This window comes from Daphnia pulicaria, chromosome 1, assembly GCF_021234035.1.
Source record: "Daphnia pulicaria isolate SC F1-1A chromosome 1, SC_F0-13Bv2, whole genome shotgun sequence".
Classification (NCBI taxonomy): domain Eukaryota; kingdom Metazoa; phylum Arthropoda; class Branchiopoda; order Diplostraca; family Daphniidae; genus Daphnia; species Daphnia pulicaria.
In genome coordinates, this window is record NC_060913.1 from 40017841 (window position 1) to 40043903 (window position 26063).

Sequence of the window (26063 nt, forward strand, 5' to 3'; positions counted from 1 at the left end):
TAACAGGATCATGAGTTTTAAACAAAACGGCGGGACTTTTGAAAACTTCGGTGAATTGTTGGAAAGACTTTGACGTCAACCAAAAGTAACGAAATCATTTGAGCAGTGACTGACGCAGTCTAAAAAAGCTCTTCTTCGACGTATAAAATAACACAAAGAAAATGGCGGAATCCTTTTTCTTCTTTTTCATCCGGCTCAAACAATATACCCGGAAAGGGCACTGTGGGGGGGATCGGATTTTAATAAAATAAAAGTACCCAAACAACAACAGCTGAATGATCTAATCCCTAACGTCTAATCCAACTCTCGATCAAAGATGAAATAAGAGATTTGCGGTGATGACGGTGGAGCTTTTTCCTTACCGATGACGACGAGACGATACTTGAAGTTTCGCGAGGGGGCGCTGTTGAAATCGACCCGGCAACGGTAGTCGCCGCCGTCCTGTCGGGTCACGTTGACAATCTGGAGCCGGGCTAATGTCGACGTGCTCGACGCATTCTTGAAAAATGATCCTCCCATTGATGTTGAAGACGACGACGAAGAAGAAGAAGAAGAAGAAGGAGCTTGAGGTAACAGGAACCGAACTCTCCGACCGAATCGCTCCTCGTTCCACCAATGGCGACCGGATCGACCGCGCCTCACGTCCAGGCTATATCAATGTACAAGGGCAGGGTTTTTATTTTTTTGCCAGGCATCGTGAAATCGTATCGTTAATAATCAAGTGCTATGGCTAAAGGTCATCATTTATTTAAAAGACGCCAGTCGCAATGAAGGACATGTCAAGATCCGGACTCAAACGGAGCTTATAGCTTATGCTATACTATTTATATACATAAACGCAAATGATTCACTTTCATTTGAAATGGACTAGTCATTTATTGACTAACCAGCCATTTTATCAATGAATTAAATCCCAATCCTCCCGACTGTTTAATTGACCATTTAATCATTTCCCAGCCGAAATACCTGTAGAATGGTTTGCGATCGGGATCGACGAACCATAAAACGAGATAGCCGTCATCCATGGTCAGTTCCGATGGATGGTCGTATCCGGCGGTCGACGTCGAATGTCTGCGATGGTGATTGTTGTTGCCGTTGTAGCGTCGATTGCGTCGGCGATGCTCGCCAGCACTCTGGTGGTGCCTGGACGCAGAGTAATACGATCCGGAAGAGGAGCGACGCTGTCCAGCCGCTAATCCTTTCAATGACGATCTCGACGAAATGACGGCAGCAGCAGCTGGAGCGTAACCGGCCAGCCCATCCGCCCCGTCGTGTTGATATGCGGCCGAAGACGTCACGTCGCACACCAATTCGACGCGATCTCCCGCCATGATGTAAACCGTCTCGACCGGAACTGTCGAAAATAAAAAATAATAAATAAAAACAAGAAAGAAAAGAAGCCAATAAAAACGCGGGTTCTTCCATCACACATACACACACATAACATTTGACTGAGCTACAGTCTACACACACGCGCGTAGAAAGAAGAAAACATTGTTGTTTAGTGTCGAAAGTTTGCCAGAGAGTTTTGTTTGGCGCAGAGAGAGTCCAACAATCATCGCATATATAGCCAGCGCTACTGTGCAATAAGAGAAACATTATGTACAGGACTCGTACTGTGTTTACCCCCTTCCCATCCGTCCGGCGCGCATTCCATTTATATTGTATAACAGCAGCAGCAGTAGCAGCAGCAGCAAACTGTGTTGTTACATCAAATATATAAGTATGAAGTTATTTGCCAGACATTTTGGTTTGCACACACACGAAAAGCCACTGCTGCTGGCCGCCGGACGTATACTATACTGAGGGGGGAAAAAAAGCTTCAGACTTGTGGCAAGCGTGTTGGTCGATAAGACTATGCTGCTGCTGGCCGGGCTTACTACTACAAACGCGTGTGGTTTTTATTTTAGTGAGCTGGCCCTTAGTATACACAGAGTTATAGCATACACTATATAGCCTTCTCTCTCTCTTCCGCGCGTGTGTGTGTGTGTGTGTATGTATGTCTAAAACGCACCGCACTTTGTTGGGAGACGTGTGCCACATACAACAACGTCGGGAATTTCCTTTTGTTTGTTTCACTTTCGTTTCTCTCTCCCATTCAGATTGGACTCTTCAACTTTGGCCGCGAATATATTTGAACGGCCGTTGTTCGGCGCTCCTTTTGTTTGATCCTTCAAAAGGAAAATGAATCCCACGATGAAGCCCACCACCACTCCAGCCTGCAATTCATTTCCACAACACTTTTGGACGTAATTGATAGACTCGAGAGAAACTTTTGTGTCATTCAAATCATTTGAGGAAGAAAGAAGAGAAGCTTACGCGTCAAGCACCAACACGAGCAGAGATCGGCAGGTTTTTGTTTTGATTGCAACCACTTAAAAGAGTTTCAAGGCAATTGTTTTAATTTATTCCCTTTAATTTGCAACTTTGAAATCCGGCCGGATGCGCTGGGGTTTTACAAACACTCTTAAAAATAAGCGGGAAAAGTTGAGGCGACCTTTAGAAACAAACAAAAAAAATAAATAAAAAATGATCTACATCCGATTGTCTCAGTCACGAACGATGCAAGTGTTTAAACACATTCATAGCCGGAGGCGGTGAATAATAAAAAAACAAAAACAAACAAAAAAATCTAATGAAGAATAAAATATAAAATAGAGGGTATAGCGCAAGTGATGCGAAAAATAGACGGATGAATAATCATCGTCATACATGTAATAACGAGCTTATAATATTAAAAGAGAAATAGCATATGCGCTTGCACGATAAGAGCGGGAATATAAACCCAGCCGTAGGGTCGGTAAGCTACAGAAAAAGAAAAAAAAAGATAATTTCGTGATGGGAGTTGGCGTATGACCGTTCGTGCGTGATGATGATGGCGGGGCGTCCGCCAACGGCCGAGTGATGCGCGACAAACATATCAACGACGTCTACCCGGGGCCCAGTTGCTGGCCGCTCTCGTCCTCACCGGCCCACACACACACACTGGGCGTATAATGGGTGAAAGCGACGGCGCTGTGCTATAGACACACACGCGGTATTAACCAAATACACTAGTCGAGAAAAAGTAGACGGCGTCGGCGTCGGCGTCGGCCGGAAGTTCTATTAAGGACATTGAAGATATATAACTTGACGATCCTTTTCATGTTCTTGCTCGTGTAATCTCTCTCTCGATACAACCTACTAGACTACTTACAACATGTCCTTTTCTCTTTTTCTTTTTTAAGTAGTTAACATGACGACGGAATGAAATCAAGAAAGAAATAAAAAAAAGGCTGAGGACTTGTGAACCAGTCCCGCCGGAAGGAATCGGGAGGAGAGAAATGTGTTTGCCAAATGCTTCATTTCACAGCGAAATTTACGTTTGATAAAAATTAAAAAAAAAAAAAAAATCCCGCGGTTGACTCTGGCTCCTGGTTAGGAAACTGAGAGGAGATGTATCCCCTCGGCGACTCATTAAATAAAAAAAAATACTGGAGATTATTCTCCAAACGGGGGGGTTGGAGGGAGAATTGAGAGCCTACATGGGGAAGCCTTACATCTTTCAACCAGAAATACACAATGCAACAAAGAAAGAAAGAAAAACGAAAGGTAGGCCGAGGAACGAACGCGAGTTTCGGGGCGGTCTCTTTTGAAAAACAAACAAACAAACAAACAAACAAACACGGGACAAAAAAGAAGTTGAAAGTTTTTTTTTCAGAAATGGTCTCGCAACTCGAGAGAATAACGGAAGCCGGAATCGCTGCGACAATAATGGCCGGTCTCTCTACCGCATCGTGTGCTCGCATCTGTACATCAATATGCCGGTTGTGTATTTATTTATATAATATATATTTGAGTTGTGTGTAAGGGTGCGGCCAATGTTCCGTATACATATACGGCGGGAGTTATATCAAGGCAACAAGAACAACACGCTCGCTCCTACTTTTTTTTTTCGGTAGCCTACACACACTCGAATGTTACGCCCAGTTAATCACCTGGCTGATTCCATTAGTAACGCACTGCCGGTCAAATTTGTTGTTGCTTTTTATTTGTTGTTTTGGTACGTTTCGTCGTATTTGCTGGTTCTTGTATCATTGGGCATTGTATTATAGGTTGGTTGTTTGTTGTACAATGACGTAAATGTCAGTGGTTCGTTCGTCCATCCATCCATCCATGCACGGTGATTAATACCGTTGTGACAAACATTCGTTGAAATGTTTCCTGGGCTAAATCTCTTTTGGTTTGGATTTCAATTGGATTACTGACGACGGTTTCAACTCGGTTCCGAATGTCCGATTCGTTTGGCTTTCCTCCCCTTTGATTTCCTGGTTGTTTGACTTTGACTTTTTTTCTTTTTCTATCCGGGCAAATTGATCGGACAGGCGGAAATTCCTAAACTCGATTTCCTTTTGAGCGGAATTTACCTCGCCCCTCCATTTCTTGAATGTTCCTGTCTCGTCCAATGAACCGGAACAAACAGGAGAAGGAAAAAAACAAAAAACAAAACAAAAATAAAAGAATAAAAACGAAACTTTTGCATTAATGACAATCATCTGGTAGAGTGGCCGGGAACAACAGAGAGAATGAAAGGGGGAAAACAGACGTCATCTGCCAAAAGGCACAAGTGCCCAGCACTTTGTGCTCATTTCTTGCGATAATTGGCAGAGGCCCCCCCCTCCCCATGTCTCTCTCTCTTATTCGCTCGGCTCCCGCGGGACTGAACATAACGGTATACAGCAGAGAGCAAACGGACAGAGGCCTCTCTCTTTGAGATCGTGAGTCTCCAGTGTAATAGGAAGGACTCTGGGTCATGCCACACGTTCATCGACGCGCCAGCAGAGTAAGGAAAAAGAAATCATTCTTCCGCCGGAACACAGACAAACAGAAAAACCCTTTCCATCCTATTCCCCCCATAGGAAAAAGAATCCTTTTATAATAAAAACAACGGCCACGCCCGATGCCCCCCCCCCCCCCCCCCCCAAGTGTTTGTGTCTAACACAGGGCGAATGTACTGCGTCAGCGACGCATATTCTTCTCCAGTTTCTCTTTGCTTCCCCCGCCGGTCGTCGTCGTCGACGTCGTCCCATTTTTGCTGTAACAATTCAATTAGATTTATTGAGCCAAATATTGACGTCGACTTGTTGACTCTACCAATGGCTGGAAAGTGGGCAGGGGTGGGGGGGGGGGATGTTGCCCAGCAGCTGCCAGGCCGTCCTTTAACCTAACCTTCTTCCCACTCTTCTAGTTCTTCTTCTTTCTTATAAACACATCCATTAGTAATGGCAGTAGAACGGCCGCGCGTACAGTGTTACATTCATAAAGGATGCAACACATGGCGAGCCCAAACATTTTCCAGTCCTAATATATTTTGTTTTTTTCTTCTTTTCAAAAGAAAAAGAAAAAGAGAAGATCACAAGAAAAAAATACAAGTTTCACATGGGCGAAATCTGATTGAAATTTCAATGGCGACGTGCGCTTATTTCTAGTTGAATGTCAAGCGATTCAAACTCTCTGCAGAATTACATGTTGTGTGTAACATGGGAGAATATCAGACCCCAGCATATAACATAGTACCAAGGAGGAGGAGGAGGAGGAGGGGCCCCTTTTTACTTGCCCGGCAAAAAAAGAATTCCCAGCGGGAGAGTTGCATCCGGACTTGAAAGCATTTAAGTGTAAAAGGATCTCGGCCAAAGTTTTCTTTTTCGGGGCCTGCCTCCTTTGGTCTAGTTCATCTCCTTTTACAGCCAAAGCAAAAGAGTAGCAGGGTAGCAGGGTGGGCTAGTAGTTATTGCCCGACTTTCGTGAATTGGACACACCGACCACTTCAGCGCGCAGCGTCCCCAAGTGACGGTGCCCATGTAATAAACGAAAGAAAAAATAGAAAAAAAAGTGACCTGATATCCTACAGTGTCCCCCCTTCTCTTACTCGCGCCGACTTATTCCGATCAGCATGTCATCAAAAGTCTACGCAATAAAATAAAAACAAGAGATATCCATTACCCCTCTACGCACAAATAACCCAAACCCTCTTCTTGTCCTGAAAAGATAAAAATGGCCGACAAATTGAAAAACGGAATCCGGAAGCGTTTTTTTTTTTTTTTTTTGGTTTTGAGGTTTTGTGTGTTTAGCGGGAAGCAGCTGTCCACACTGTCTTCCCCCTCCTGCTCGACACTTTAACAGCAATTAATTACTGACACCCGTAGAGCCGTGCAGCATCGCGCCCCTCCCCCCAAAAAGATACAATACACTCGACGTGGTGACGGGCGCCAGTCACGCCACACGCTCGGATCAAAAAGTGGAGACGGACAAGTGAAACACAAAAAAAAGTTACACACAAGAAGAGAAATGATGAAATCTGTGCGTGTCTTGATGTTATTGTCTAATTAACTCGGCAACTGATTTGTTTCACATGTCACCAGATACACACTATGTGTGTGTGTGTGTGTGTGTGTGAATGTCTGCATGTGTGTGCCGGCCAGCGTCTCTGACTAACCTAAACAGTACGTGTCGTTTCGGGCTGTGGCGTGTGTTGTAGAATGCGACAATCTTTTCTTTTCTTTTCTTTCTGTTTCCAAGATTTTTGTCGACTGCCGAGAAGTCTAAAAGCAAAAGGGGGAAAACAACAGCTGCCACCTCCTTCCGTCATTTCCCCGGGAGATGCAATCAAAGTCATTCAAACCGACCTAATGTTCTAATATTAGATCCCGACCAGCGCGCCCCAGAGCCCTGTGAGAGTTTTTCCTTTTGTCGTCGCGTCATCCTATCAAGTTTCGACTGATGAATGAAATCTCATTATTTTTTGCAGGGTAGCGGGAGAACTGGCGACACAAGTTTGGGGGTTTGTCTTTTTTAAATAACAACAAAGAGAGATTTATATCCTTCACGTCTAATTGTTTCGAGTCATAAAGTCAAAACCTTGTCTTTGTCGTTCTTCAACTGTCGCCGGCAAGAAGTTGCACATTATGCAACAACGAAACAAACAACAAAAAACAAAGTGGTTTATAAACTTGCGAGAGCGCGGAAGACATTGGGAAGGCCAATATGGCAGACGGTGGCTGTCGCCATGGCAACCCGTCAGCAACTGCGTATAAGATGCGCATCGACCGTCTACTAGAGTCGAGATAATTAAGAAGCCAGAGACTTGGGATGTACATATAACTTGGATAGTGTGACACAGAGAGTGGGAACATCATTCGACGCTGCGAATGGCTAAACAGTTCGACACCCACACGAACCCCCCCCCGTCTACTAACAACATCCCCCAAGAGTCGTTGCTGCTGCTGTGCATTTAGCTATACGACTGTGTATTATACAAGAGGGGGGTTATGTAGCTTACGGATGCAACAGAATAGTCTAACAAGAGTCGACTTTACACTCTACCTTGCAAGTGTAGATATATATCCTAGCGCGTTCACTTTTTTTTTTAAATCTTTCCACCACTCTCATCTCTTTGCATGATTCAACGTGAAATGAAATGTAAATAATCTATTCGGCAACCACGCCAAGCCACCAGCCAAATGACACAAACAAACAGCCACCGCTTTGGAAATGAAAAATAAAATAGAAGACTGCTGGCCAAGTTCTGGGACGTTGACGTCAACTTGTCGCCGGCAAAATTAATTTCTTAAAATATAAAAGACAACACCACCACCAGCGAATTGGTATAAGCTCCTGGTGGAGACACGTCGTTCCTTTTCTTTTAAAGCAGCGCTCATCCATCCGGAACGGAATTAATTTAGTGAAAAGAAAAAGAAAGAAAAGTCGGTTCATTTGTAATTGATTTTTTCGGTACCTTTCACTCTCACACCCTGAACGAAATGGGGAAAAAAAAAAATTTTGTAAAAATTTCACACACAAATGTCATTGACGACAGACTGGCAATTTGGATGGGAGCCAACAGGGACGCGTTCCGTCAACTTTTCTTTCCCCCGCCGATATGGAAAAAAACGAAGTCAACATGTAAAAAAGGAAGGAGCGCGGACTCGTTATCTGCACGCAGATAAACAACACGAATGGTGAAAAACGAAACAAATTCATAACCCTAACAGACGAGGAGAGACCGAACGACCCTTAGGGCATGAATACTACTTTAATGCGAGTGGGGTAGGTTGGTGCAAAAATGCGTTCCGGTGGCCTAAAGGGATTCCTTCTAATTAAGTCCCGCTTGATGATGGGGGTGGAGAGGACCGCGTATACAGATAGTACGGGAGTTGTTGTTGTTGTTATCGTTCAAAAGTAATCACAAAATAAACCCGCGAATAAATAATCATCTCCCTTCTTCTTGACTACACTTGACGACGAAGCCCAAGTTTCTTTTGAAACACTCGTGGATGGATGAAGAGAACGTATACAGAGGTCTCTGGTTACCTTGGCAACAAGCTTTTCTCTCTCTTCCAAGGTGGATGTGGATGCTGCTGCAGCTGCTGCTGGTCTTTTCTTTCTTGATTTTAATGTCGAGTCTCGTAATAGACTTGGCGCAACAAACGAAATCGAATTAGTCGCTCCTTTTCCATGGTAATGAAACAACAGAAAGGCAAAAATTGAAACAAAAGAGAGACGCAGCTTTTTCGCCATTCGGTCGGGATAAAACGGACGGTGCTGTGTGCACCGTTGGAAACGCGTTGTTACATGGGCGATTATTTCGTATGCAAATGGATTTACACCCATCGGGAGGGGGAGGGGGGGGGCAGCTAGGACGGCGAAAGGGACGCGTTTAACTCATCAATAAATGCAAACTTGTCCCGAACGCGCTGCTGGGTGCTGGTCCCCTCCCTTTCTTCTCTCTCTCCCTCCGCTGCTCCATCACACAGCAAACTTTTGATAATAATGAGGAATAACACTCAGTCAAGAAGACCTTAAGACCATTACTCCCATCTCCTACTCGCGTGCCTTGTCCCCTCCTCCTCCTACCTCTCTAAACTCGGCCATTATTTACAATCAACCAAATATTTCACACTTCATTAACTCGTATTTTACGTAAACATTTATCTTCCAAAAAATAAAAAGAAATAAAACAAAATAATAAGAAAAAGATGTCGTATGTCTGTTTGCTACACAGCGCTCCCTCACTCGCGTATACAGCCACATTTATAACAATCGAAAAAAATGGTACAACCGGAGCGGCCGACTAACCATTTCGGCGGTCGATTGGGGCACCACGTAATTGGGTTGTGCCAGTGGGCATTAAGAGGTGAAAGGTATTTATCGCGGGATTCTCAACAGCACACAAAAGAGCGTCTTCCACGCAGTCTGAAAGTGTCGTACGGTCTCTCCCCCCCCCCCCCCCTCACCACCATCTACTATAGAGGGTCTCGATCGTTTTCTCTCCGATGGAACTTTATTGGCTGGGAGGTGCCACCACCACCACCACCGAGCGGTGAACCCGAGCTAACCTAAACGTAATCGCATTTTCGGTTATCGCCGGAAGAATGGATGGGAAACAATTTCAGTCTGTTTCTGTGTGTGTATCAACAGAGCTATAAAAAGATTTGGGCGATTTCCGCGCAGTCGAGGTGATCTGAATAAACGCCCATTCAAAATAAGGATAGGAGGAGAAGGGGGGGGGGGGGGGAGATGCATCACGGACCCCTTACATTCACCAAAGTGGGAATTGCACTACTTTGGGCGGATGATCCGGGCCATCACGGATGGAAAATCCATGAAACTTGGCAAGCCATTCAAAATAGTTTCCCCTTTTGACTTTGGCGCGCGTTTATTTCCAACCAAAAAACTTTGATACCGACCCGCAATTTTAATTGGATAAGACTCTGCAGTACCGAGAGGTAGTAGCCGTAGGGAGGGGGGGGGGGGGGGTAGAAATTCACGTTAGGTGTTACACGCCATCCTTTAAATAATGAACCCAAAGCTCAAAGAAAATCCATAAAAATAGTCTGAAATGTCTAAACGGTCGCAATTCAAAATAGTACCGACACGCTTGGTGGGTTACAAAGGTTTTGAATTCACGCTATCCTGCGCGGATGAGCCATGCAGCAGACGAACAAGTAGAAGAAGAAGAAAAAGAAGAGGGGTTGTTCTCTGGTTGTTTATTAAAAATGTTTTAGATGATATGAAAAAACGGATCGATCCGAGACCCGCGACTTTTCTGCTTCAAGGAGGTTCGGGTCTTTCGTTATTAACGGGCGACACACGGCGGGAAAAAAAAAGAAGAAAAAAGAAGAAGAAGAAGCTACACTGCTGTTGGACGGCCGCCGCCCTGGTTATATAAATATAAATAAATATATATCCATACACGACGACTACTATAGGGACGGGTCTAGGACAAGAAAGTCGTGATCATTATCATGACCCGCTCGCTTCTCCTCCTCGTTTGCTGGGAGGGGGGGGGGGGGGGAATTTGTATTCGCTTCAGAAAACTTATATCGCCTGGTCGATACGTATAACTCTTAGTCAAATAAAGAAATGGGCGATTCTTTTCTTTAATGGGGAGGAAAAGAGGAGAAAAACCAAAGAAAAAAGAAAGAAAAAAAAGTTGCACCGACGCCATCACCTCCCCGAAAAGAAATAGCAATGAGGGACTTTGAAGAGCTAGCGACGGCGGCGGCAGCGGCAGTGTGTGTGTGTCGTTATTTGCACGACACAAACAGAGATGGGGCGTGGACCCGACCAGATGGAGATGATGCCGTTGAAGGGAAAAAAAGAAGAAGAAGAAGAAGAGATTTTTCCTTCATTAACTGTAGTCGTTGCTCTCACTGAAGAAATAAGAAGAAAAAAAAACAACATACACACACACTCGCACAAAATGAAAAGAAATGGCCGGTAATAGAGTAAGTCCCGCCACCTTTTTTTTTCACGTAACGACACGAAAAGTGCGGGAGTCAACGACAGATTCAGAAAATAGAAAAAAAAAAAGAACTTTTTATTTTTCTTTGAAATCTCTCCCCTGAAAAAAAAAGGGAAAACTTTATTCACAAGATACAGCCTCTCCTTGCCCACCAATTTCGGCTTTCATCTAACGCATACTAAATCCATTCCATCCGTCCGTCCGAAAAGGAAATCTCCAAGAAAAAAGGACTGCGCCAGTCAGGTTTTTTTTGTAGCAGCAAACTATTGCGCCGGCAACTTGATCGTGAAATCGTTTATATAACAGAGTCGGAGAAGATAGTCGCTGTGTCCGTGTGTGTGTGTGTATGTGTGTGGGTCCCATACATAGGCAAACAGGATCGCTCTGTCAAAGTCGCTGACGCATCGCCCCTTTCCAAAACTTCAAATGTCGCCGACGATCCCGCGTCCAAAACGTTCGGGAGCAGATGCAGCGCATCGCATGACAAGACTTCCAGTACACAGCATCAGACGTTATATACGCGAGTTCTTCTAAAAAACACAGCAGATCAGCTTTTGATTTCGCGCGAAATTCAAAACCGATTTTTGGTTTGATTTCAATTTCAGACCAACTTTTCAGCGATTTCTGTTATTAATTACTCCACTCGGGGAATTAACATTTCCGCCGGAAACACCCACCCACGTTTCGGATGTCTGGGCTTATGCGTAAGAAACCTTCATAGATTGGACCTCGTCAGGAAAGCACTTTGGCGACTTATTGAAGAATTTACAAATGGTAATTGGCTTGGATGACGGAGGAGGGTCTAAGGAATTTCGTCTTGATTGAACGCCTAACCTTCCCCGAATTGTTTTGATTGTAATCGTAGGAGACATGTGTGGACCGATTCGAGTTGTAACGCGGAGTAAAAAAAAAAAAAAAAAAAAATCGCCTGTTATTTACTGCACATGCGGCGCAACCATCTAGCAGCCACTAGTGCAAACATTTGTAATTAAAAGTGATGATACAAAACATTTTCTCAGTCAAATTAGGCAAGGTCCAACTTTCAGCGAAACGGTTGGAACATTTGGGGCTGTGAAGTGATTTGCTAAATTGTCCATGTCGGCTAGGGATTTGCCACGGTTGCGTAATGAGCAGTGGGTTAAGCGACGCTTATTCGCATATGCCCCAGTTGCATTTGACGTCAGGGGTTGGGCGATAAGCGGGCGGGCGGGCGGGCGGGGGAGGGTGGCCCAACTACTTACGGCCCTAATTGCGCAAGACAAAGCGATTAAAATCGTTTCAAGATTTTCCTTTCTTTTTCTTCCCCCAACGTTTTAGTAACTAGGGATTTAACAAATTCTCGCAAGTTGGACCGTGACACCCCCGAAAATGGCCGCGCCCCCCTCCCCTTTTATCCTGTCAGCTCGTTTAAATTATCCAAAGTGAGGCAAAGTCATTGATTGTTTGCCTACCCCTTACGATATCCATGCAATCCCCCCTTTTGCAGGATCCAGGTCGTAATTAACGTTTTGAATGAAGGAAACCTTGGCGTTCCTTGGCGTTCCTTGGCTTTCCCAAACTGCGCAGGCAAAGCAAATCAACGCCTGGAATGCGCAATCACTTCCAACCTGAAACAATTCGAAAAATTCCTCTCAATCATTATCGAACGCCCCACCCCTTAGCCAAAAGCAAACCCGCCCCAACATCCCAAAAATAAAATTAATAATTCAATTTCCCAAGCGCAAAAAAACAAAAAAAAAACAATTCCGTTTGGCATTTACCTCATCACGAAGGTTTTTATAAGGGCATCAACAATCTCGTCGAACCAAAAAAAAAAGAAAAAAGAAAGAAACTTTTTTAATTCGCTAATGTCTGCACTGAAACTGGGAGAGAGAGAGAGAGAAAAAAGAAGTGGAGATAATCTGACGTCGTGATTGGGTTCAAGAAATTAGAGTAGCTAGGGTCTGCGCGTTCATTTGATGTCGGAAACGAGGTATAACGATGTCAAAAAGTCAATAAGAAAAAAAGAAGAAAAATCGGCACCGCCCAAATCATCGATTCGAGAGCAGCAGCAGCAGCAGAGACGTCAAAGAAGAAGAAGACGCATCTATTCTTATTACTGGAGAGGGGGGTGGATGTATACCACTGTTTCTTCCCAAGTTTCTCTTCCACCACTACATACACGCATCATGGGCTGTTGTCTCTAATACAATGCAGACAGAAAATAACCACCCACCTCCTTGACTTCTTTAAAAAACAGCCCCAGCAGACTCTTGCCTATTGTTTCATCTTCTCTACCAGCCGCGCGACACCCATTATTACCCAACTTTTTTTCCCCTTTTTCTGCGCCGATATATATATGCAGCGTACCATGTCTACACCGAGGCCTAAATATCGACGTTGGAGGGGAGAAGAAAAAAAAAGACATTGAGTGTATACAGCCTATGGAATCTGTATCGATTTCCCCTATATTTGCTTCTTCTTCTTCGTACGTTTAGCCGGCCCATCGCACTCCCTTCCTTCACTTCTATTTGCGATAGTAATATATCGATAGACTAGATTGGAAGAAGAAGAAGAACAAGTACTATATTTTTGGGGCACACGAGTGTAAGCGATTTCGATAATGAGAGCTCTTTTCCTCCCCCGTCTGTCGTCTGTCGGGAGGGGAAATGCTTCCCACCTTTTCTCTGGGCGCCCGCCGACAAATTGCGTTCACGAAGAAAAAAGGGAAATGTCACCGTGTCATATCATCTGATAACATCCCAGGAATAAAGAAAAAGGGAAAAAGAGGAACAAGAGAAATTGTCGACAGGCGCTTGACTGACTCCCAACGTGTCGGGAAAAAGAGAGAAAAAAATAATAACGGGAATAAGTACAGACACAGGCGCATCCTGCTGAGAAGTTGTACTTACTCGCCTATAAAAGGAACCGTGAAAAAAAAAATGGCGCAACAGTCAATAATATAGGGGAATAATAGGGAAATGATATCGGCCGGCACATCACTCGTTCACTCGGTACCATCATTGCACTGCGGCCGTCTATGTGCTAACTCGATCAAAAATATAGATCTATAAAAAGAAAAAAATGGGCAGAATAAAAAGCTTCATTCAATTTTCAAGAGAGTTCCATTTCGGGATCGACATTGGCGGCAATACCTTTCGAGTCTAGAAAAAGGAGACGACACATTTTCCTTTTCTTTTTTGTGTGTCTCGTATCGAAAATTGACAGCTCTCGGGATAAAAAAGAAAAAATAGGGAAATGTGATGCATGACTTGACGCTGGATGATGCATAAAAGATGTCTACATATAGAAGTACGATCACTTGCATCTTTGGCGGATCGTAAAATAAGAAATGGATTTTTCAATCAAATTTCATGCTCTCCGGGATAATAAATAAATGTTAAGAGCTACAAGAGGAGAGAGAGAGAGAGAGAGGACAAAAAGTCGGCTCAAACTGTATGAATTGCGGTCGTTTTTTGGGGTGTCGTGTAGTTGTAGGAAAGGGAGCGGCAATAAAGCCATACGACAACGCGCGCTTGTACAGCATACACATATATATATATGTTGTCAACTTGAATGGAACAGGGACCCCCCAGCTCCAAAGGGTTTTCTAAGGCTACCGTGTAATCACGACTAGAGCTACAAAACCGCAACAGCGGGAAACGAAAAGCCAAAATGCTCCTGACAGATGTGACAACGGGCTAGAAAAATCCCAAACCGAAATTGATTTTCTTTTCGCTTTCTTTCAAGAGATGAATAAATAATGAAAATCTTATTTTTCCCACGCGCCAAACATTCGTCGATTATTTCCCGATTCAATTGAAAAGTAAGAAATGTAGAAAAAAAATGTTTTTCTCTTACCTGGTCGGTCGACATCCGTCTGATCGCTAATTTGCGCTTCAGCCTCGGCGGTGCCGTCGCAAACGGGCCAGCCAATCACCACGACGACCATCAACACCAAGACGAACTTGAGGCGCTGCTGTCTCATTTCTCAAATGAACCAAACTGCTGGCGACGATTGTGGTGCATCTGCAAATAACCGGCAAATAGAGTCTTCAATCAAGTCCATATTCGTAATCGAGTTTTATCGTTGTTCAATTGTTTTCACACACTATACAGCACCACCACCCATTTCAAATAAAATAAAACACACAACACCCGACGCGGGAAATTTGAAATAAAACAGTTGGAAAATGAAAGTGAACAAGATTGAATCGGGTTGCAGGAATTTGTTTTTAACGACTGCTGGGTTCGCTGGCGAGAACGCGACTGGCAGGGCTCGTGTTGAAGACAGCGTGTGTGACATTCAAGTCCGTGCTGGATCCCCCCCCCCCCTACCCCTCTCTCCCACCTCTTACACCGGCAGCGCACAGCGGGGGGTGGAGCAGAGACGGGAGATAGAAGGTGAGACTAGTGCCGACCGTCTGGCCGCAGTTAGAGGAGGGGAGGCGGACAGGCGCAGTCAAGACCAATGTCGGTCACGAGCGCATTCTCACAGTGAAAAAACTGTTTTCTACTTCTCTCTTTTCTATTCGGGCATTCTTCGCCGCCACTCCAACCGCCAACTCTCGCACACAAGAGGAAGAAGCCTCCACTCTCGGCTGTATCTGTAATATCCCATATCCTTTCACGACTAGAACATATGACACATCTCTACCCCCTCACCAACCCCCCACCTCCCACGCTCCATTCCATTCATCCAATTTTTTTTATTGAAACGTCAAAAAAGATTACTCAACCAAAACGAATATTTTTCCCCGATACACTTTGCGTAACATCTCCCCCCCCCCCCCCCAAAAAAAAAAAGAAAGAAAATCTTTTGGTCAATTGACCTGACGACCCGTTTACATTCACCACTCTTGTGTGTTTACAAGCCAGAAAAAAAAAGAAGAAAACTTTTATTGCGCTGTACATATTTATATACAGTAGAGGGGAGCCTACATATAACAGTTCGGGAGGAACTTTCTGGGTCGGGGTCCTTATATTATTGAAAGGCGTCAGTGGGCGAATGATGGTGGGCACGGGTCATCTGGCACTGATGTTATTTGTTTAGTCGCCAGCAGCAGAAGCGTTTCACATCCAGGGTCTCTGTTGCTGATCGGACCAGGCCGCCGCCCTCCGCCCTCCACCACCGAAAACTGGACACACAAAAAGTCTTTTGTCAATGGCAACGTGTATAGTTCGTAGTAGAACTTCTTTTCCATCCCCACCAAAATGAAGAGGAAAATAGTTTTCTAAAAAGGGAATTTCAGCCATAAATGGCGTTACAACAGCGAGGGAGGACGGTTGGTCTGAAAAGAAGCTCAATCACTCAATCTCACCACTAATGACCCGGCAGAACAAGAAGAAGAAGAGACAGACAGACACACTCGTCTTTTTAGAGCGATAGCTTAGACTATATTTATACATCTAAAGTTAACTGTAAGAGAAGGGCCTTATTAGCAGAGTCAAAACTTTTCTGGCGCTCTGCTTTGGTATAAGCATTACATACAAGGCTCTAGCTCTCTCTGTGTATATTTACTAGTAGATAAGTGGAAGAGAGGGGGGGATATATGTGTGTAGTATTGCTTGGGCGACAAAACCCAAACATTTTTTTTTTTTTTTCGTTTCTTTGACTCACTCTCTCTCCCCCCTCTGTTTCACCGTTGACTTTCATACGGTATCAGATGGCAGCAACGAGTTCACTCTCTTATTTTTGGCGTCATTTGACAGGTTTCCCGCCCGCATCAACAACTGCAACGACAGACAAATGTCTGTCTCTGTGTGTGCGCGAGACTCTTTTGCAGCTAGAGAAGAGGGTGGCAACATAAAAAGAACGTTTGTCTCCACTATTCGATCCGCATAAAAACAAAAAATTGGGATTTATCTATCTTTTTTTTTATTCGGGGCTGCTTCTTCTCCATTCCACATCGATTGACATTTTCCCTCGTGACATTTCAACTTTTTTTTTGGCGCAAAATATGAAAAACCCTCCTGGAATAAGACAAAAGAGCAACTGCAAAAGGGTCGCACACACACTCGAGCGACATCGCCGAGTCTTTCTTTCTATTTTGGTCGGTTTGTATTCAAATTGACGTGCCGAATAATCTGATGAATCCCGACAACCTAATGTCCTGGGGGGTGCGCGTGAAAAGCCAAAGGGCGGCCCAACATCAAGTATTAAGTAGCAGGACACAGAAATGTCTTAAGACAAAAGAAAAAAGGCGACACACAAAATAAGTATCCGGTTTGTAAAGTGTAAACCTCCAAAATTTTCGATCGAAGGAGATTAATTTGACGATTTCGATTAGAAATGGTTTGATCCTATTCTCTTTTGCATTGGAGCGCTGGATCATAAGACAGACACAACGCCCTTTTTATTGTGTGTGTGTGTTTTCCTTCTTAATACACGCTGGATTCTTTTGTTGAAAACCTGGTGGTGCTGGTGGGGGCCCCGGGAGGTGGAATCGGGAAGCTATTATCATCCAGGCCCGCGATGTAATACCAGCTTGTACCCACACATCGCCCCAACCAAATGGTTACTATATAGTTAAGCGTCTGCTACACCCAATTAAGGACGGAATAGCCTAGTTATAGATGTATACACGTAAGTTCCAATAGATGGATGGAAGTGAACGGTGAAAGAAAAAAAAATTAATCTAAACTTTTTTTTTATTATTTTTTTTTTCACGATCCGATTTTCCCTAGCTGCTGCCAATAATAGGGAGGAATATATATATTAAAAAAGCTTTCACCCACACTATTCTCCCTAAACTGAAGCAAGGTAGGGGGAGGAGGGGCGGATGGCGGATGTTGTGCGTCGTAACAAAACTTTTTAGATTGGAACTTTTTTCAGTCTTCTTTATTTTATTATTATTTTTGTTGAGTGGAAAGAAGAATTGCAATCATAATTTCTTTTGCCTTCCACGCCTTTGTTGTGATGTATCCTATGCGGGTGGGCATAGGATACATCCCTTGTTCTATTCTCTTTCCCTCTCGTTGGTCCCGAATTTGATTCCATCGTCTCATTAACGAGCCGGGGAAATAACAGAAGAATCAAGCGGGAAATGAGAGAGAGAGAGAGTGGGGCGCGGTTAATCTCATTATTACACGCCTCGTATGTGCAATAATAATAACAGTAACAATAATCATAAACGTGCCAAACGGCTAACCCCCATCTACTTAACCGTCTTTTGTATCCCCCGACCGAAAAAAAGAGAGAACCATTTCGCCGTAAATACATGTGTGTGTTGTGTACTATTATTATTACGCCATTATTCCCTACTTGATACTTTGTGTACTATCTGTGATGATATTGCCGTAAAAAAAAACTAGAATTATAATCCAAAGATTTTGCGGCTTATTTAGTTTAAAAAAATAATCGTGGGCGGGAGTTACGAACGACAACGGAAAAATTCTCTGAAAATCTAAACGATAAGTTGAAAAGTGAAGCTTTGAAAGAGAGTGAAAAAGAAAAAGAAAAAAAAATAGTGTGTTGGATGAGCCTCTTTTGAACGACACGGCCAAAAGACAACATAGAAGAGAGTAAGGGAACCCTGGGGAAGGCAGAGGCGTGAGGTGATGGAGAGTGAAAGAACGGGGCGGGACACCAGCCCACCCTTGCTGCTGCTACTGCTGCTGCTGCTGGGCTCTTATATATTCTATGTGCTGCATGCTCGATGGATAGTGCGTAAACACATCAACTCCATCACACCTGATATCCGAGTGGTGTGTTTCAGGGCCTACTGCTCTTAACACGACGACGACGAGTTACGTTGCCGAGCAGAGTTTCCCTTTGGCCGGGCGTGGAGTTTCTCTCCTGGGATGGGAAAACGGTGTGCGCGTCTTTCTGCGAGTAAAACGCTGGCAGAGCCCAGCAGAGCAAACCGCAATCGCTTTATCTCCTCCCGATATATCTGCGGGGCGGGACGCGTTTAGTGGCAAGGAAAAACATTAAAAAATAATAATAAGAAACGAACGGCAATGTGTAAGGAACCCAGGACCCCCCCCCCCCCTTCTATCCCACCTCCATCCTGACAAACTTTTATTATAGCCTCGTTATTTGATGATGTTTCTTCGGCAAACAACCGCGCACACACACACACACACACACTAAGCTTAAGCCCAATTAACTTGATGCCCCTCCCATCTCTCTCGTTGCTCCGACTTCAAAGAGACACCGTTCATTACCGAACAATCCAATAACCGTCCTTCATTTAGAAAAGCCAGCTAGAACAAAAGCCTCCAGGGACTATAATAGCTACTGCTACTCGGTCAATCAATACTACTACTACTACTGCTACTCCTCTTCTTCTTCTTCTACTGGGGTAGCAGTACACACCACAGCGGCCAATGTGTGTCGCTTTTCTCTGTCCGAGTGTAAAAAGTACAAAGATAAAAACAGGGGAATGGCTATTATTAAGTTCGTGAGAAGAGTTGTCTATATAAAAATAATATAGTTGCTCCTCACCAAGGGTGCCAGATATACTAGAAATAGCTGAAATACTTTTTCCTGGTAGGGTAACCCCCTGCGCCTGAATGTGTGTGCGTGTGTTTGGATAGATCCATCGCCAAGTGGACAAGAGAAGAAACAATGCAATACTCACACACGACAGACAAATGGTCGTCGAGACTTATTTCCCTCCTTTTCTCGTGTTATTTGTGCATTTGTGCAACTGGCCAAAGAAATATAACGAAAAGAATTGCTGATCTGGCCTGCGCCCAAGGTTGTAGGGGCGACAAGGTTCTCTTCCGGGATGGTCGAAGAGGCGGTTTCGGGTATACAAACAAGCCGACACAACAAGAAAATTGAAAAATAAAAGAAGAAGAAGAAGAAGAAGAAGAGAGAGAAACGAGGCCAATTCAATCACGAAGAGGCGGATCACGTTCGATGGCTCGGCCTCTTCTTTTCTCTTCGCCAAACTTACGGGGGGGGGAAAAAAACAACAAAAAGAAGAAACGACCAAGGAAATTGGTGCAAAAAAGTGTTGTACGGTCGCCACCGTCGTAGCATTAGATCAATTCCGGGAAACCGGAACTCCCCTTTTCCCCCCTCTGCGTCTCAGTTCGGGGTTGTTTGTTTGTTTGTTTGTTTTTGATTATTTGGTTGCCGTTTGCTATTCGATTTATAATCGTAGATATGGTATATATATATTTCATTTTCGTTTGATTCATCAAACTGGAAACCGGCGAACAAAATCAACACAAGAAAAAGGAAAAAAATTTCAAAAGGGAACAAGGTTCACACACTCGATTTTTATTTTTTTCTCCGTTAGGGATTCATTTCACGGTGCGTTGCCCCCCATCCGAGTTCTGTGTCTCTTGGATAACCGAAAGCTTTTCTTCTTCTTCTTCTTTAAAAAAAAAGAGACTTTTGAAAATAAAATAAAAGGCAAAGAAATAACTTTCTATCTGCTCGGCATTTCTATAAATAAACGCCACCCAATCCTCCATTCAACGCATTTTTATTGGATAAAGAAAAAAAAAGGTACTTAGGGACGGAAACTTTTCAAGAAGAAAAAGAAAAAGAAAAAGGAGCGGAAATGAGAAAATAAGATGACAACAAAAAACACAAAAATCATAATAATAATAATAATAATAATAATGCTAACCGGATTGTGTGAAATGATACAAAGCGCAAGATCATTCATGCAATCATTCCTGTGCTATGTGTGTGTGTGGCGTGGGCGTGTGTGCATGCGTTTAAATTTAGTCCGCACGGGTAATCACGCAGTCTAGTAAGTAGTAGTACCGCTGCCATTTTCCCTTCAATTCCCAGTCCGTCCGTCCGTCCGTCCGTCCGTCTGCTGTTGCAGCACTTCATTCAGCTGACTTTATCCACTACCGTTTTACGACCGCCAAATGGCTAGGGTATGGTAGATACATCTAATAATATAACTTTTACGACAATCCGCTTAATTAATCATTACGTCAGCATTCAACAAGGCTTTATGACTCTTGCCTTCAATAGAATGGGAAATAACCATCGAGGGGATTCCAGACCCAAATCGCCAAATTTACTTTTCTCATTTCTTTTTTCTGTTCTGTTTTTGGGTGGAGTAGGAAACTTTTGTTTCGGGTGGAGGGCGGTGGGTTTGGGGAGTTTGGGTTTTTTTAATATTTCAAGTAATAACGCAACGTAATCTGAAGCGAGCCGAGCGTGGTAGATACTAGTCGACGTTTTCTCTCTCTCTCTCTCTTCCCTGTGGAAACTTTTCTCGCGGATTAAAAATCCAATTCCGGCTCATTTTCCAAGCCATCAACTTTCACTCAAAGAGACGAGGCCCCCCACCCTCCAGTCTATTCTAGACTTGCGTCTATACTAGACTATTCCATCATAAAACGGGTAGAGATATCTACAATACAGTCGGCACCAGCAGCAGCAGCAACAACAACCAAACAATATACAACGACGGGGCTAGGCACGCATTAATTCCCTTTCTATACGTATAGGACTCTAGATGTAGGCCTCTCTCAATACACGTATATATATATACCCCGCGGTCCAAACACACACAATAATATACAAATGGGTTTCTTCTTCTTCTTCTTCTTCCGCCCTCTGACTATCTGCACGTAATCCGTCCAGGCTTTTTTCCCTTCTTAAGAGAAAAGGGGCCAGCCAACCTCTCGTTCCACCCTCTCTCCTTCGTGATTATCTCGAAAGTTTAGCGATCTGGACGGATGGGGAGTTGAGCGGAGCCAAAAAAGGAGAGAAAAGACTCTCAACAGAGTCTGGAGTAGAGATATCTTTCTTTTTTTTTACTTCTTTTTCTGTGTGTGTGTGTGGAAAAACCAATTCGAAGTCGAGCGGTATCATCATCATCGTCCCCTGGATGAGATAGAGAGAGAGAGACTTTCTCATCTTGTAAAAAGAGGCGAGTGTGTATGTGGGGCTCGGGTCCGTATAATTCCGCACGACCGCGTCCACCATCACGAATATCAAAGTATATGGTCAGTCTGGTTTTCCTGCACATTATATTGCAATAGTTGCTAGATTTTTCTTCTTCGCCTTTTTCTTTGGCCATCCTGTCTCTCTCTCTCTCTTTTCACCAAATCAACTCAATCACCATCTATAAAAACATACACACACACACACAAACCCCCAAAAGGACTGGATGGATCTTCTCTCTCAGACTTGTCGTCTAGCTGCTGACTGGATTGGATCTATACATAATACAAAAGCCGATAGGCAAGAGCTACTAGATCGTTTCCGAAGCGGGAAAAGAATTCAAATTCGACGCGGGAAATTCGTCTGCTCGCGGGGGGATGGCAGGCATAGTGATGATGATGACGCGGAAGAAAAAAAAGTAAGGAAAGAAATATCATAGACGATGCAAATCTTTTAGAGTCTACTCCTTTACTTTTTTTCCAATTTCCGGTTTCTCATTTTTTTTTTCTTCTTCTTCCCATAACAAACCGGAAAATGAAAAATCGGTTTACACGAATACGTACATTTATATTATAAATGTATACATCATCCGCATACTTATAGCTGGAGACCATCAGGGGAGGGGGTGGGGGGGGGGGGGGGGGGGGTGGGGGTGGGCTTCATCTTGGCAGGGGCTGGGGGATGGTTGTCTGCTGTCACCGGCAGCAGTGCAACCAGCCGAGTACACACACCCAGCCTAAACAGCACACTCCTCCACACTGCGCACATTCAATAGCAAATTTCCTTATTCTTTCGATCGGAATTTAATGCGCGTAACCATCTTTTTTCTTCCAGGAAGATCCGCGAAATCTTGGAAATGGTGAAAGAGAGAGACAAGAAAATAAAAATAAGCGGAATCGATTGCGTATGCATAATGATTTCTTGTTGTTTTTTTTTTGTTTCGTTCATCTGTTCAGATTTTGTTGTGCATATTCTCGAGGGTTTAGAGAGAGAAAAAGAAGAAAAGCACCAATCAAAAGGATTTTCGCGTGAAATCAAATGTGAAAAATAAAAAAACAAACGCTCTGGGGAATTTTATCATCCAACCAGAAAAACGAAATTACAATTAATTCTGAAACGATTTACTGCCACGACCGGTTATGTCACACACATACAAAGAGAAAGGAGAAACAGAAAAAAGAAAACACATTTCCCGAGAAATCTATCACACACTCCATCATTTTTCCATCGTTCCCTTGAAAGTTGAAACTTTGTTGAAAAAGACTGAAAGAAAATGACGAAGAATCGGTAAAGAAGATGTCGATGGGACCTTGAGACGTCGAAAAAAGAATCTCTGTATCGTGGAGGCGGAACACAGCCTCGAAACAGAATCAAATGTCAAACGAGTTTGTTGATCAAAAGAAAAATAACGGTGGAAAAAAAGGGCGACGAAAATAAAGGAAAAGAGGATCCGACTGCAAATGTCAACTGATGTAGTAAATTGCATACATATTCAAATCGGCGTCGTTGGCCGAAAAATCGAGACTAAATTGGCGTCGCAATGTCTCAAATCTTTTCTTCGACAGACGCCAGCGTCGAAATTCGTGAACCGTGTGCGACATCGTTTGCCAAGAACTTGTCAAACGCTTTAGCCAATTTTTATGATTTTTTCTTCAACGACTGACGTCAGACTCTCGAGAAATGGCCCCGAAACTTTTTTTCCCCCAGAAAATAACATCGGAGACGGGTGATATAAAACACCTGTGACTTTTGTTTTCCTTTTTCTCTACTCGGTAATAATAACAAGGCCAACATTTTTCAATGCGAGGAGAGAGAAAAAATATGAGGCTGCTCGACGACATGAGTTGCAATATACAACAGAGAAACGGGAAAACATAAAAAGGTCAAGGGATGAAACTTTAGTTGCCTTCATTTTTCATCGCCAAACTAGAACCGTGCCCCCGCTCATAAACATTGGAGAGGAAAAAACTAAAAAAAAAGAAACTTGACAAAATGCGGGCAGCTTTGCGGGTTATCAAAAAGTCAGCCCCGGTACAACTTTGATGCAATATTGTAAGTTTAATAACGCAAACCCACACTCCACCCTCCTCTAGCACAACCACAACAGCACACAACTCTAATCCTTGCTGCGCTGCTTTTGAAAATTGGGTCCTGCCTCTCCCGGCGTTTGCACACGGCCAGTCCAATGCCACAACATCCGCCCGGCCCCGCCAAATATCCATAAAACACAACCAGGAAAAAATATATAGTCTGAGAAGCCAAACTTTTTTTTCAGGTTTTTCTCTTTTTTATTTTCCCTTTTTCTGGACAGTTATTCGAGATGATGAGATCCTGTGCGGAGGACTGGCCGTATTTAGAAATTTAGTAGGCGCCAGCCACCAGGGGCCGCCGCCCCAAAAGAAGTTGCAGTTTGCAGCACGGACCGATTAATGTCCAGGGTGATTGATGCTGGACTGGGCTGCGAGGAAAGTGTTGAGCTATGTATCCGAGGGAGCAATGCGGCTGCCGGCTGATTTCATTTTCAACCAAGAAATAACTCGGGAGACTATCAACAACAAAGAAACAACCAAAATTCATCTGCTGGTCAGAGAGACGAGATGGAAACGAATGAAAAAAGGCCAAACCACCACAAATAAATACAAGCGACTCGGCGCGCCGCCGTCCTATTAGTTTCATCTTGTTGCCGACATGTAACACACACACACAAAACACACGACCGCACCACCATCACCAGCGAGCTGCTCCGTGCATAAATCACGCGTGACAGCGGCTCGTGCCCAAGAGGTTTTTTCTGTGTGTGTGTGTGCGTGGGACGGATGGAGATATTGTTGTTGCGGTTCATGGCGAGATGAGATGGCGTCAAATACACAAGGACATTTCAACTTAACCGAGTCATTTGAACGCGTAAACTTTGAAAAATAAATTCGCCAGGACGTTTTTTTTTTTATTATTATTTTTGTTTTTTTTCTTTGCCACTCCGCCCAGGCAAACATCCCAGACTTCGTACATTCGCCAGAATTTTATTGATCGGTGAACGCAAGTATACAAGTCGAGAGAGAGAGAGAGAGAAGAGTTAGCGTGAAACTCGTCTTCATGCAGAGCTCGGGCTGAATCTAACAGATCCTCCAAAGTCTCGTGATAAAAGAAGAGCAAACTTGCCAATTCCCTTCCGGCCTCGTGTATGAGTAAGTATAACACACACGACGACGACGACCGACGGCAAAGCCAATTGAATCCCTTCATCATCGGCGCGTTCCCCCACCCCACAAACACATCCAAAGAGATAGAGAGAGAGAGAGAGATAGACAAGAGTAAACTGGCAGTCGAGTATCTATCTCTAGTACCGGCATATATATAAGATCCTCTCCGTCTAATGACTTTTCTATTTCGTTTTGCCTCTCTCTTCTCTACGACTGGGCTTTTCTCGTGTTGTCTGTGTGTGTGTGTGTGTGTGTGTGGAACTTGATTCGATTACAACCGACTATACTTCAATGATCTATAGACGGTGGCTCTTACACAGTGTGTGTGTGTGTGTGTCTTGTTTTGTGTACACCCGAGTATTTACCGAGTTGGCATCCGCATGGCTTGCGGTATATTATTCGGGTGTTGAGAGAACAAGGAGAGATAGAGACAATATCTCGTATTTTAAGGTCTTTCCTCTCTCTCGTTCTCTCTCAACGCAGAAGCAGCTCAACTTCCTCTGGAGAATTGCAATGCGGGAGGGGTCCAGCCCAAGGAAGAAAATAAAAACAACACACACACATACACACACACAGTGTAACGGAGCACTTGCTCCTCCTTTTCCAGCTCGCTATCTGACATCACTTTGCCCCGCAGCCAAAGAGAGAAGAGAAGAGAGAGAGTATATAGACACCATCCATTCTGCTTTGCTGCCGGGCTTCCTATTCCAAAGGGATTCCAACACTACACACACTACACACACTACACACACTACGCACACGCTGGCACACACTATATAATGTGCCAGTAGTTTCTTCAGGGCCTTCGCCATCAAGCATCAATATACATAGCTAAAAATGATTCTAGATTCTATATAGGCTGCAGGGTAAAGGGGGGAGCCGACCCGCCAGATATGGAAGGTCTACACAAGAGCGAAAAGAAAAGAGCTCTTAACTAAATCACCTTTCCCCCTCCCTCCTTCTACATTTTTCAAAGTGCTTAGTATTTATCCGACTTGTCGTCCCTTTCAGCCTATTTTCTTTTGGCGAAAATCAAAAAAATGTTTCACCGTAAAAAAAAAAAAGTGGCCCCCACATTGCACAAGAGAAAACGATCGATATGAATTTTTGTCAAAAGAGCTCTCAAGTACGCACGTAGTAGTCAACCGGCCATTAGAGGGACTGTCGAGAGCAAAGTTCCCCCACCCCTTCTATATGGTGCAATTTCTCCGGCAGCTATAGATTCGCCAAT

The 26063-nt window shown here is 43.9% G+C and overlaps 1 protein-coding gene across 4 annotated transcripts in view; it reads right to left on the reverse strand.

Moving 5' to 3' along the window:
- Positions 1-26063, reverse strand: part of LOC124320237 (neural cell adhesion molecule 1-like) — a 44521-nt gene that overhangs the window by 15147 nt on the left and 3311 nt on the right. For 2 of the 4 annotated variants that reach the window (XM_046783012.1, XM_046783010.1), the window contains exons 1-3: positions 14624-15082; positions 967-1354; positions 363-649 (exon numbers count right to left, since the gene is read on the reverse strand). In XM_046783012.1, coding sequence (XP_046638968.1) covers positions 363-649; positions 967-1354; positions 14624-14750 — 802 coding nt within the window. In that variant the 5' untranslated portion in view covers positions 14751-15082. Of the gene's footprint in view, positions 1-362; positions 650-966; positions 1355-14623; positions 15084-26063 lie in introns of those variants that run through there. The other 2 variants (XM_046783011.1, XM_046783013.1) reach the window with 2 other exon arrangements.